General features: G+C 42.4%; 1 protein-coding gene across 1 annotated transcript; it reads left to right on the plus strand.

Moving 5' to 3' along the window:
* Nucleotides 1-276: 276 nt before the first annotated feature.
* LOC142187026 (vomeronasal type-2 receptor 26-like) lies at nucleotides 277-12,980 on the plus strand. Its single transcript, XM_075261434.1, has 4 exons — nucleotides 277-1,062; nucleotides 9,602-9,697; nucleotides 11,833-11,956; nucleotides 12,079-12,980. Exons 1-4 carry the CDS (start codon nucleotides 277-279, stop codon nucleotides 12,978-12,980), a joined length of 1,908 nt encoding a protein of 635 aa, XP_075117535.1.
* Nucleotides 12,981-14,692: the final 1,712 nt, after the last annotated feature.

Raw genomic sequence — 14,692 nt, forward strand, 5'->3', positions numbered from 1 at the left:
TGTTCTCTCATCTCTATTCTCTATGTTTTAAGCTATTTAAGGTGAGGGTCATACTGAACATGTTCAACCCAAAACAAATTTTGGACCCGAGCCATTCAAACCCAAAACAAAATGAACCCTGAGAAGTTCACCCATCTCTAGTATTTAGTACGGTAATGGCAATAGCACAAGCACTTATGAAGATAGAACAAGAGCTGGTGATGTGTAGGATGATGTGTTATATTAGGTAAATAATATTTCGGGTCAATGTCCTCTCTACAGATCAGCTATGGAGCGATGGATCCTGCATTTAACAACAAGCTCCTGTTCCCTTATTTCTATCGCACAGTCCCTGAAGAGTCAGCTCGGTATGAAGCCCTTGTTCTCCTACTGAAGCATTTTGGCTGGAGCTGGGTGGGGATGGTGACAGTAGATGATGAGAGCAGCCAGCGGGCCAGCAGGGAGCTCTACAATGTCCTAATAGACAGCGGGGTCTGCCTGGCTTTTAGGGAGTCACTCAATGGTGTTTCTAAGCATGACAATATTGTGGCCTACGGGAAGATAGTGCATCAAATCCAAAAGATTCCTTGTGACATTATTATATTTGTCGGCAGCTCATATGGTTTATGGTTATTTCACTGGATATTGTCTGAAGCCCACAATCCTAGGAAAGTTGTGATCTTCCTCTCACTAGTTTTTCCTGAACAGTTTATCTCATTCACTACATTGCCCAGTTCTTTACAGATCAATCTTCATAAAAGAAGGATTCCAGGATTAAAAGAATATTTACTGACAGCCGGTCCTCTAAGATATCCGGAGGTTCAGCCATTGTATAAAGTATGGGATAAATATCTGTCTTGTAGGTTTGGAGATTATTTTGCATCCTCTAGACCATGTAATGAAAGTGATGTTCTGGGTAATGTGGATCCCTTCCAGTATGATGTAGAGAATTTCCGTTACACGTTCAGTGTGTATTCTGCAGTGTATATTGTGGCTTATGCCTTACATGACCTGATATATTCACAGAGAAGACAAGAATATTCCAAATCATTTCCCGTCTGGAGTCCACGAGATGCCTGGAAGGTAAGAGCTCCGAGGTGGAGACATTAAAGGGGTATTCCCAAGTCGCATACTTACCGGTCTTCGTTTCTGTGAATTCTTCTGTCTTCCGGCTTTGTCTCGTCATTGGTGGGCGGGGTCACATATGCAAAGCCAAGCGGCGAGATGTCGCCGGCCCTGCGTGCGCGCTCATAGACCGTCTAGCCTTGTGAAGGCTAGACTGGTGTATGAGCACGCAAGCTTGGCTTTGCATATGTGACCCCGAGCGGAATAACAACATCGCTTCTGCCGCTGCTGGCTTCATGCAGGGCAGAAGCATAGCGATGTTGCTGGCTCACCTGTGCCGGCGTAGTCCCCAGCATCCGCCTCTCTATTACAGCAGATGCTGGGGAGTGTTAGACGCTGGCACAGGTGAAGTCAGCAACATCGCTATGCTTCTGCCCTGCATGAAGCAAGCAGAAGCGATGCTGCTAACCCGCTCCTCCGCCCCGCCCCGGAATAGCAGCATCGCTTCTGCTTGCTTCATGCAGGGCAGAAGCATAGCGATGTTGCTGGCTTCACCTGTGCCAGCGTCTAACAGTGTATCAGTGTATTGGCGGCCCCTTCCCCTAAAGAATAAACTACCCCCCCCCTCCAGGCTTGCTCCCGTGCACTTAGCCCCTCCTCCCTCCCCCCTGAGAGCAGGCTGACACATCACTTGACTCAGGAGCAGCTAGGTCAGGGCTGTGGACACAAAAAAAATGAATAAAGTGATATAGTGCACAAACAAAGCAGTTTTGCTGAAGCAATGTATTTAGGAAAAGTCTTACATTCACATTTACAAGCATTATAGATAGGATCCTTGTGACGGGACAACCCCTTTAATGAAGCTCCTATTGTGGGGAGGAATCATCGTAGATATCAATGTTGCGGTGTAACACTTATTCAGAGAAGGGACTGTCGCCCAGTTGTCCCTGTCATTAGAACGGTTGTGGCAAGTAGGTCGGTTGTGGCAAGTAGGTAGGTACAGGGGCTGGGTCAAGTTTAGGACTCAATGTCTCTGTCCTCCCCTTCCTCCCTGGTTTCAGCAGCAGCACTGGGGAATTGCACAACTTGCATTTCCTTACAACTCATTTATTTATCTCGCTGGTAGTAATGGGGGACACACTGTAAAACCAAAAGTCATCCAAAACCTTAGATGTACAGCAAAAATAGCTTAGGTCTGATATGGAGTGCAGATACAGGATGGAGGACAGATTTCAATTGCAGTTAAAACTGTATTTTCCAGAGCCCTGACGGAGGGATCCAGTAGTCAAACAGCCAACACTGTACACTAAGTGCGCTCCATTCTATATAGCCAAACTGTGTAAATCAACTCTGCTCATCATCTGACATCCCACGTGTGCATCCAATCTGTAAGGATCACATGCCTACTGTTATACAGACGTCAGAATGGGGGCAGTAGTGTAGGGCGAGCAAAATCATTCTTAGGTCAGGCCATGCAGTTCTCAGAGAAATTGAAAGAACCCAAGAGCTATATCTCAGACTCTACAGGTCTCAGTTAACAAGTTACATGTTAAAGTTCACAGCGGTAGAAATAGATAAAGACTGAAGAAGTACGGCTTGCATGGAAGGGTTGTTAGGAGTCGCAAAGTTGAATAGACGAGAATTCTTGAACAATGTCCTTTAAACAGACAAGACCAACGTGAAGATGTTTGGCCATAACACACAGGGCCACATTTGGTGAAAGCCAAACAAATCATATCAGCACTATCGGCTTGTTTTGCAGCCATAGGACTTGGCCACTTTGGCATCACTTAGTTGACCATGAACTCCCCTGTATATCATAGTATTCTATAGTCAGATGTGAGGTCATCTTTCCAACAGTTAAAGCTTGGCCAAAATCATTTGTGTCTTCTTCATCTCAGGCTGGATTTTGGTAATCTTAAGACCCTTTAAGGAACAGATTGATTTTTATTATGTCCCAATATGCAAATCCAGAGAATTCACAGAGGGTAACTGCTGTTTGTCTCTGGACTGTACACTTGGTATCGCCATATCTGTAATGACCAACAGAATGAATAAAAAGCATTTTGTGTCCTGCCCACCGAACACTGTCAAAAACAGTTAAAAAACACCACAAATGAAAAATAAAATGGAATGAAAAGTTATAAAATGTTGTAAGTACCCCAGAATGGTAATAGTAATACACTCAGGTGACATATTTCCTATCGGGTTTAAAAAAAAATAAAAAAATAAAAAACTTTTGGTTTCTGCTCTGTTTCTGGTTGACGTGGTCAGAATTAGCGCCTTACACCAGAATTTCTCCACCTCATCTCTGTGTTCAGTGGTATTTACAACACTGGGGGCGGCATTACTATTACAATGAGCCAGTCTGCCAGTCCTCATAGTAAAGGTAATACCACTGAACATGGAGATGAGGAAGCGGGTACAGAGACTAGGGTGCCAGCTGCTATTTCCAATCACATGACCTGGAATCGGAAACAGCCCAGAAATTCAGGGGGAAAAAAGCATTCATGAAGGAAGTCACTGAAAAACCCTTCAATAAGATTTAGTCAGTATGTTATAAGCAACTGAATGTGGCCCCACTGAAAACTATAACACATCCTATAAAAACCATAAAGTGACACCTCGACACTACAAGACAATGAAACCATGATGTCCGCCTGAAGTCTGGAGGAAAGTAACCAGGAAAAAAATAGATAAAACTGTTTTTACTCATTAAGGTAGAAGAAATGTCTCAATATCTGTGAAATATAGTGTATGACACCAGGACTGTATATAGCTATAATACATAGTGCATGACACTGTCAGGACTCCTAGGACTATATATACAGTATATCTATAATACATAGTGTATGACACTGTCAGGGCTCCTAGGACTATATATCTATAATACATAGTGTATGACACTCCTAGGACTTTATATCTATAATACATAGTGTATGACACTGTCAGGGCTCCTAGGACTATATATATATATATATATATATATATATATATATAATACATAGTGTATGACACTGTCAGGGCTCCTAGGACTATATATCTATAATACATAGTGTATGACACTGTCAGGGCTCCTAGGACTATATATATCTATAATACATAGTGTATGACACTGTCAGGGCTCCTAGGACTATATATATCTATAATACATAGTGTATGACACTGTCAAGACTCCTGGGACTATATATATCTATAATACATAGTATATGACATTGTCAGGACTCCTAGGACTATATATATCTATAATACATAGTGTATGACACTGACAGGGCTCCTAGGACTATATATATCTATAATACATAGTGTATGACACTGTCAGGGCTCCTAGGACTATATATGTATAATACATAGTGTATGACACTGTCAGGGCTCCTAGGACTATATATGTATAATACATAGTGTATGACAATGTCAGGGCTCCTAGGACTATATATATCTATGATACATAGTGTATGACACTGTCAGGGCTCCTAGGACTATATATGTATAATACATAGTGTATGACACTGTCAGGGCTCCTAGGACTATATATGTATAATACATAGTGTAGGACACTGTCAGGGCTCCTAGGACTATATATGTATAATACATAGTGTAGGACACTGTCAGGGCTCCTAGGACTATATATAGCTATAATACATAGTGTATGACACTGTCAGGGCTCCTAGGACTATATATCTATAATACATAGTGTATGACACTGTCAGGGCTCCTAGGACTATATATCTATAATACATAGTGTATGACACTGTCAGGGCTCCTAGGACTATATATCTATAATACATAGTGTATGACACTGTCAGGGCTCCTAGGACTATATATCTATAATACATAGTGTATGACACTGTCAGGGCTCCTAGGACTATATATATATATATATATATATATATATATATATATATATATATATATATATATATATATGATACATAGTGTATGACACTGTCAGGGCTCCTAGGACTATATATCTATAATAGATAGTGTATGGCACTGCAGAACTCCTAGGACTATATATCTATAATACATAGTGTATGACACTGTCAGGGCTCCTAGGACTATATATCTATAATACATAGTGTATGACACTGTCAGGGCTCCTAGGACTATATATGTATAATACATAGTGTATGACACTGTCAGGGCTCCTAGGACTATATATCTATAATACATAGTGTATGACACTGTCAGGGCTCCTAGGACTATATATATATATCTATGATACATAGTGTATGACACTGTCAGGGCTCCTAGGACTATATATCTATAATAGATAGTGTATGGCACTGCAGAACTCCTAGGACTATATATCTATAATACATAGTGTATGACACTGTCAGGGCTCCTAGGACTATATATCTATAATACATAGTGTATGACACTGTCAGGGCTCCTAGGGCTATATATGTATAATACATAGTGTATGACACTGTCAGGGCTCCTAGGACTATATATGTATAATACATAGTGTATGACACTGTCAAGACTCCTAGGACTATATATATCTATAATACATAGTGCATGACACTGTCAGGGCTCCTAGGACTATATATATCTATAATACATAGTGTATGACACTGTCAGGGCTCCTAGGACTATATATGTATAATACATAGTGTATGACACTGTCAGGGCTCCTAGGACTATATATGTATAATACATAGTGTATGACACTGTCAAGACTCCTAGGACTATATATATCTATAATACATAGTGTATGACACTGTCAGGGCTCCTAGGACTATATATATCTATAATACATAGTGCATGACACTGTCAGGGCTCCTAGGACTATATATATCTATAATACATAGTGTATGACACTGTCAGGGCTCCTAGGACTATATATGTATAATACATAGTGTATGACACTGTCAAGACTCCTAGGACTATATATATCTATAATACATAGTGTATGACACTGTCAGGGCTCCTAGGACTATATATACAGTTAGGGCCAGAAATATTTGGACAGTGACACAATTTTCGCGAGTTGGGCTCTGCATGCCACCACATTGGATTTGAAATGAAACCTCTATAACAGAATTCAAGTGCAGATTGTAACGTTTAATTTGAAGGGTTGAACAAAAATATCTGATAGAAAATGTAGGAATTGTACACATTTCTTTACAAACACTCCACATTTTAGGAGCTCAAAAGTAATTGGACAAATAAACATAACCCAAACAAAATATTTTTATTTTCAATATTTTGTTGCGAATCCTTTGGAGGCAATCACTGCCTTAAGTCTGGAACCCATGGACATCACCAAACGCTGGGTTTCCTCCTTCTTAATGCTTTGCCAGGCCTTTACAGCCGCAGCCTTCAGGTCTTGCTTGTTTGTGGGTCTTTCCGCCTTAAGTCTGGATTTGAGCAAGTGAAATGCATGCTCAATTGGGTTAAGATCTGGTGATTGACTTGGCCATTGCAGAATGTTCCACTTTTTTGCACTCATGAACTCCTGGGTAGCTTTGGCTGTATGCTTGGGGTCATTGTCCATCTGTACTATGAAGCGCTGTCCGATCAACTTGGCAGCATTTGGCTGAATCTGGGCTGAAAGTATATCCCGGTACACTTCAGAATTCATCCGGCTACTCTTGTCTGCTGTTATGTCATCAATAAACACAAGTGACCCAGTGCCATTGAAAGCCATGCATGCCCATGCCATCACGTTGCCTCCACCATGTTTTACAGAGGATGTGGTGTGCCTTGGATCATGTGCCGTTCCCTTTCTTCTCCAAACTTTTTTCTTCCCATCATTCTGGTACAGGTTGATCTTTGTCTCATCTGTCCATAGAATACTTTTCCAGAACTGAGCTGGCTTCTTGAGGTGTTTTTCAGCAAATTTAACTCTGGCCTGTCTATTTTTGGAATTGATGAATGGTTTGCATCTAGATGTGAACCCTTTGTATTTACTTTCATGGAGTCTTCTCTTTACTGTTGACTTAGAGACAGATACACCTACTTCACTGAGAGTGTTCTGGACTTCAGTTGATGTTGTGAACGGGTTCTTCTTGACCAAAGAAAGTATGCGGCGATCATCCATCACTGTTGTCATCCGTGGACGCCCAGGCCTTTTTGAGTTCCCAAGCTCACCAGTCAATTCCTTTTTTCTTAGAATGTACCCGACTGTTGATTTTGCTACTCCAAGCATGTCTGCTATCTCTCTGATGGATTTTTTCTTTTTTTTCAGCCTCAGGATGTTCTGCTTCACCTCAATTGAGAGTTCCTTTGACCGCATGTTGTCTGGTCACAGCAACAGCTTCCAAATGCAAAACCACACACCTGGAATCAACCCCAGACCTTTTAACTACTTCATTGATTACAGGTTTACGAGGGAGACGCCTTCAGAGTTAATTGCAGCCCTTAGAATCCATTGTCCAATTACTTTTGGTCCCTTGAAAAAGAGGAGGCTATGCATTACAGAGCTATGATTCCTAAACCCTTTCTCCGATTTGGATGTGGAAACTCTCATATTGCAGCTGGGAGTGTGCACTTTCAGCCCATATTATATATATAATTGTATTTCTAACATGTTTTTGTAAACAGCTAAAATAACAAAACTTGTGTCACTGTCCAAATATTTCTGGCCCTAACTGTATCTATAATACATAGTGTATGACACTGTCAGGACTACTAGGACTATATATATCTATAATACATAGTGTATGACACTGTCAGGGCTCCTAAGACTATATATATCTATAATACATAGTGTATGACATTGTCAGGACTCCTAGGACTATATATATCTATAATACATAGTGTATGACACTGTCAGGACTACTAGGACTATATATATATCTATAATACATAGTGGAATTGGACTTGGCAAAAGTCTGGGTCCCAGATCCGCAACTGCCCAGAGATCTTGGAGACGGTTGTGTGAGGAGTGGATGAGAGTAGAGTAGGAGTAGGAGGTGATTGGAGGATTTGAGGTTAGATGTGGTCAGGTAGAGGAAGATTAGGTCGGATATACACTCACCGGCCACTTTATTAGGTACACCATGCTAGTAACGGGTTGGACCCCCTTTTGCCTTCAGAACTGCCTCAATTCTTCGTGGCATAGATACAACAAGGTGCTGGAAGCATTCCTCAGAGATTTTGGTCCATATTGACATGATGGCATCACACAGTTGCCGCAGATTTGTCGGCTGCACATCCATGATGCGAATCTCCCGTTCCACCACATCCCAAAGATGCTCCTCTATTGGATTGAGATCTGGTGACTGTGGAGGCCATTGGAGTACAGTGAACTCATTGTCATGTTCAAGAAACCAGTCTGAGATGATTCCAGCTTTATGACATGGCGCATTATCCTACTGAAAGTAGCCATCAGATGTTGGGTACATTGTGGTCATAAAGGGATGGACATGGTCAGCAACAATACTCAGGTAGGCTTTGGCGTTGCAACGATGCTCAATTGGTACCAAGGGGCCCAAAGAGTGCCAAGAAAATATTCCCCACACCATGACACCACCACCACCAGCCTGAACCGTTACCGATACAAGGCAGGATGGATCCATGCTTTCATGTTGTTGACGCCAAATTCTGACCCTACCATCCGAATGTCGCAGCAGAAATCGAGACTCATCAGACCAGGCAACGTTTTTCCAATCTTCAATTGTCCAATTTCGATGAGCTTGTGCAAATTGTAGCCTCAGTTTCCTGTTCTTAGCTGAAAGGAGTGGCACCCGGTGTGGTCTTCTGCTGCTGTAGCCCATCTGCCTCAAAGTTCGACGTACTGTGCGTTCAGAGATGCTCTTCTGGCTACCTTGGTTGTAACGGGTGGCTATTTGAGTCACTGTTGCCTTTCTATCAGCTCGAACCAGTCTGGCCATTCTCCTCTGACCTCTGGCATCAACAACGCATTTCCGCCCACAGAACTGCCGCTCACTGGATGTTTTTTCTTTTTCGGACCATTCTCTGTAAACCCTAGAGATGGTTGTGCGTGAAAATCCCAGTAGATCAGCAGTTTCTGAAATACTCAGACCAGCCCTTCTGGCACCAACAACCATGCCACGTTCAAAGGCACTCAAATCACCTTTCTTCCCCATACTGATGCTCGGTTTGAACTGCAGGAGATTGTCTTGACCATGTCTACATGCCTAAATGCACTGAGTTGCCGCCATGTGATTGACTGATTAGAAATTAAGTGTTAACGAGCAGTTGGATAGGTGTACCTAATAAAGTGGCCGGTGAGTGTATATGGAGGGGATAGGTTGTGGATGGCTTTGTATGTTAGTGTTATGTTCCCCAGCCCCCTCTCCTCCTGCCCGGTATCCTATATACTGATATGACATCTGCACATATCACCTCTCCACCTACCACTCAGGATTAGCTGTGATACTTCTCTTCTGCCCTTCTGTCTAAAGTTACATGTGTCGGCGGCCATTTTAGACAGAATTCCAAATCAAAACATAAAATTTTTGAATAATTGGAAACCAAATCTTTTTACTGAAATGGGTCCATTCAGAACAGATTTACTGATCTTTAGCCAGTAGGTGATATTTCTAGATTCCTCGCTCTCGCTGATCTGTTGTTGTTTCCCTTTTAGCTCCATCGATATATAAGGACGGTGAATTTTACAAGTCCTGGTGGAGATTCCATTTCCTTCGACAATAAAGGAAACTTTCCTGTGAGATTAGATCTGGTAAATTACCGTGTATATTCTAACAATACTCTGCGGAGACGTACAGTAGGACATTTCCATGAAGACAATGGTTCTTATCAGTTTCCTATAAATGACAGCTCCATATATTGGGAGCAGCGATTTTTGAAGGTGAGTTTCACATACAGTATAACATAGACTTTATTATAAAGATCTGATGTAATACACAACATTACCAAATCATCCAGGAAATGAGTGACAAATGGGCGTGGCCTACTATAAAGGGGAGGGGATTGTGGAAAAAGTAAAAATAAACCCAAAGTAGGCAGTTTGTGGATATTCCCAAGTAGGTTGTCGGCAGGGCCAAGGAAGGTCTAATGTCGCCCAGGATATGTATAAACAGGACTATACAGTGTTGGCCAAAAGTATTGGCCCCCCTGGAATTCTGTCAGATAATCCTCGCTGTCCCCCAGATAATGATTACAAGCACAAACTCTTTGGTAATATCTTCATTTATTTTGCTTGCAATGAAAAAACACAAAAGAGAATGAAAAAAAAGTCACATCATTGATCATTTTACACAAAACTCCAAAACTGGTGCGGACAGAAGTATTGGCGCCCTCAGCCTAATACTTGGTAGCACAACCTTTAGACACAATAACTGCGCACAACCGCTTCCGCTAACCAGCAATGAGTTTCTTACAAGGCTCTGCTGGAATCTTAGACCATTCTTCTTTGGCAAACTGCTCCAGGTCCCCCCTGAGATGTGAAGGGGGCCTTCTCCAAACTGCCACCAAGAGATCTCTCCCCCTCCCCCACAGGTGTTCTATGGGATTCAGGGCTGGACTCATTGCTGCCACTTTACAAGTCTCCAGGGCTTTCTCTCACCACCATTTTCTAGTGCTGACCTGAAGTGTGTTTTGGGTCATTGTCCTGCTAGAAGAGCCCTAACCTCTGAGGGAGACCCAGCTTTCTCACACTGGGCCCTACATGATGCTGCACAATGTGTTGGTCGTCTTCAGACTTCATAATGCCATGCACACGGTCAAGCAGTCCAGTGCCAGAGGCAGCAAAGCAACCCCAAAACATCAGGGACCCTCCGCCATGTTTGACTGTAGGGACCGTCTTCTTTTCTTTGAAGGCCTCTTTTTTTTTCCCCTGTAAACTCTATGTTGAGGCCTTTTCCTACTTTTGTCTCATCTGACCAGAGAACATTCTTTCAGAACGGTTTTGGCTTTCTCAGGTAAGTTTTGGCAAACTCCAGCCTGGCTTATGTCTCTGGGTAAGAAGTGGGGTCTTCCTGGGTCTCCTACCATACAGTCCCTTCTCATTCAGACGCTGACCCTGGATAGTACGGGGTGACACTGTTGTACCCTCGGACTGCAGGGCAGCTTGAACGTGTTTGGATGTTAGTCGAGGTTCTTTATCCACCATCCGCACAATCTTGCGTTGAAGTTTCTCGTCAATTTTTCTTTTCCGTCCACATCTAGGGAGGTTAGCCACAGTGCCATGGGCTTTACACTTCTTAATGACACTGCGCACGGTAGACGCAGGAACATTCAGGTCTTTGGAGATGGACTTGTAGCCTTGAGATTGCTCATGCTTCCTCACAATTTTGCTTCTCAAGTCCTCAGACAGTTCTTTGGTCTTCTTTCTTTTCTCCATGCTCAATGTGGTCACACAAGGACACAGGACAGAGGTGGAGTCAACTTTAATCCATTTCAACTGGCTGCAAGAGTGATTTAGTTATTGCCACCACCTGTTAGGTGACTCAGGTGAGTAACAGGTGCTGTTAATTACACAAATTAGAGAAGCATCACATGATTTTTCAAACAGTGCCAATCCTTTTGTCCACCCCCTTTTTTATGTTTGGTGTGGAATTATATCCAATTTGGCTTTTTGACAATTCTTTTTGTGGTTTTCCATTGAAGGCAAATTAAATGAAGATAATAATACCAAAGAGTTTGTGACTGCAATCATTATCTGGAAGAACATGAGTATTATCTGACAGAATTGCAGGGGTGCCAATACTTTTGGCCAACACTGTATATGATCATTTCTATCTAATATTGTCCTTTCAATAAGTATTCTGTGTTCTCAGCTCATGTGATGCGTAGTGAGGATGGCGGTAATAATTAGATAATGGACATTGTCAGCCTGTGACTCTTTTATCCCAGACACCGCGCTCTGCCTGTACTGAGAGTTGTCTCCCCGGATACAGGAAAGTCCCACTGGAGGGAAAACAGAAATGCTGCTACTACTGCGCCCCCTGTACAGAAGGCGAGATCTCCAACCAGACCGGTGAGGGGGATATTTATTGAGTCCGTCTATACTATTACCTGTAGGGATTATCAGAATAAATTATCAGCCAGACATTGAGACCTGATGAATAAAACTAAGACCCCCCTTTCTCTTTCCTACAGATATGGAAGGATGTTTGTCGTGTCCTGAAGACCACTGGTCTAATGAGAGAAGAGACGTCTGTATCCCACGACCACTCGTCTTCCTGTCATGTGAAGATACATTGGGATTATCTCTCATTATCATCAATCTCTTCTTCTGTTTTGTGACTGTCGTTGTTTTGGGGATATATATAAAACACAAGAACACGTCAATTGTGAAAGCCAATAACCAGACCCTGAGCTTTATCCTGCTCCTCGCTCTACTCTTCTCATTCTTATGTCCTCTGTTATTCATTGGGCGTCTCACAAGCTTATCGTGTCTGCTACGACAAGTGGCTTTTGGGATCATCTTTACTGTTGCAGCTTCTTCCATTTTAGCCAAAACTGTCACTGTAGTCTTGGCCTTTCACTCCATCCAACCAGGCAGAACAGTGAGGCAGTGGTTGTGGAGACATCTGTCCACAGCTTTACTCATTACAGGTACATTAGGAGAGGTTGTCATCTGTGTCTTCTGGTTGTCTCTATCTCCACCATTCCCAGAGTATAACACTGAGATAGAGGTTGGGAAGATAATCTTACAATGTAATGAGGGATCTGTCATTGCTTTCTACTTGGCCATTGGTTACGTTGGATTTCTGGCTGGGTTGAGCTTTATTGTAGCATTCTTGGCCAGGAAACTTCCAGACACCTTCAATGAGGCTCAGTACATCACCTTCAGCATGCTGCTCTTCTGTAGTGTGTGGATCTCCTTCATCCCGGCCTATCTCAGCACCAAGGGGAAATACATGGTGGCTGTGGAGGTTTTTGCCATCTGGTCTTCCAGTGCTGGACTTCTGGGCTGTATCTTCATTCCTAAATGTTACATTATTCTACTGAGACCAGAACTGAACACAAAGTCCAAGATAAAATTTGAACAACAATAGGGAGATGAGAAGTATATTTAGTAGCACATCTTAGAAGTAACAAGTCTTACGTCTCATTATCTTCTGTGGTCAGAGTCCGGGTTTTACTTTTCTCTCAAATCTAAAACTGAGTTTATTGTTAATGTATCTAGAACCACAGTCCGCAGATGGTTATCAACTGTTTCTTATAATACTCTGCTGGACACTGTCTTACAATGTAAGCCCATAATATCAGCACTAAATATAAAGTAATCTTCTAAGGCTGAGAAAAAACTTTGGCTTTCTTGTACCTGATGAACTGGTTTCACTTGCTGAGCTAAGCCTAGGACACATTCACAGAACATCCTATAATAAAGTCATAAATCCTTGATGGTTTTAAGAACCCAAGCCTGTATTTCATGTAAAGGTCAGATGTGACTTAAAATGTCATCTATGTCATCATTGTCCTACTACTATAAATGTGATAGTTTGGATGTTTGTTCCTCAATCACGCAAAAACGGCTGAACGGATTTGGATGAAATTTGGCACATAGATAGATTGTAACCTCAATTAAAACATCTGTTACTTTATATCCCAGTAAATGACACGTATTCATGACCGTTATGAATTTATATTCACATACAATATTACACTGCTCCTGCAGCAGCTTATCTAAGGTCCAGGGCTGTTATCTCTCTGTGTAAGCACACACTAACCCTAAGTGTTCATGCATTTGCATATTATCTAATCTGCTCCAGGCACTGCAGACAAACTTACATGAGCAATCAACTTTAATCCAAATGGACAGTTTGTCAATTTTAAACATGCCTGGAAAAAGAAAATCTAATTTGTCGCAAACAATGAGAGCTATGAAGGAAGCCAGAAGTCACAGAGTTCTTCTCAAGTGGAGCTGAGGGAGATCATCGATGCCAACAACATGCTCATTATATGGCATCCCAGAGAGCTGCTGAGATGCTGAAACACTTACAGGTACGGTGCGAGGAACGAGTTCAGCAGCAGGACAGCTTGAGAGCTGCCAAAACGCAGGCAGGCAAACCATCAACGGCAACAATTTGCTGAATATAAGCAGAACATCCACTCCAACAACACACAGATGAAGTCGCAGGCAGAGGCTAGTATCACATATATGTCTCTGAAACTTTACAAGTTGCAAGAACTTAGTTCAGTGTCCAGGTGTTATGTCACAGTACGAAGAACAACTTCAGTGCCAGGCCAACTTGAGACCTGCTGAATTGCCAGTCAGGCGGATCATCAACACCGGAGCAGGCAGCTCATCAACTCCAACAACACGCTCATTATATGGCTTCCCAGTGAGCTGCTGAGATGCCAGAACAATCCCGGGCACAGCACAAAGAACGCGTTCAGAGACAGGCCAGCTTGACAGCTGTCGAAATGCCGGAGCAGGCGGATCATCAACACCAACAACACGCTCATTATATGGCATCCCGGCGAGCTGCTGAGATGCTGGAACAAATCACAGGCACGATGCGAGGAACGAGTTCAGCAGCTGGACAGCTTGAGAGCTGCCAAAATGCAGGCAGGCAAACCGTCAACGGCAACAATTTGCTGAATATAGGTAGATCATCCACTCCGACAACACGCAGATGAAGTCGCAGGCAGAGGCTAGTATCACATATATGTCTCTGAAACTTTACAAGTTGCATGAACGTAGCTCAGTGTCCAGGTGTTATACTTACACAGGTAGATAACACTCTGGATCTACAGCTTGTAT

This window comes from Leptodactylus fuscus, unplaced genomic scaffold (assembly GCF_031893055.1).
Source record: "Leptodactylus fuscus isolate aLepFus1 unplaced genomic scaffold, aLepFus1.hap2 HAP2_SCAFFOLD_131, whole genome shotgun sequence".
In the NCBI taxonomy this organism is placed as follows: Eukaryota; Metazoa; Chordata; class Amphibia; order Anura; family Leptodactylidae; genus Leptodactylus; species Leptodactylus fuscus.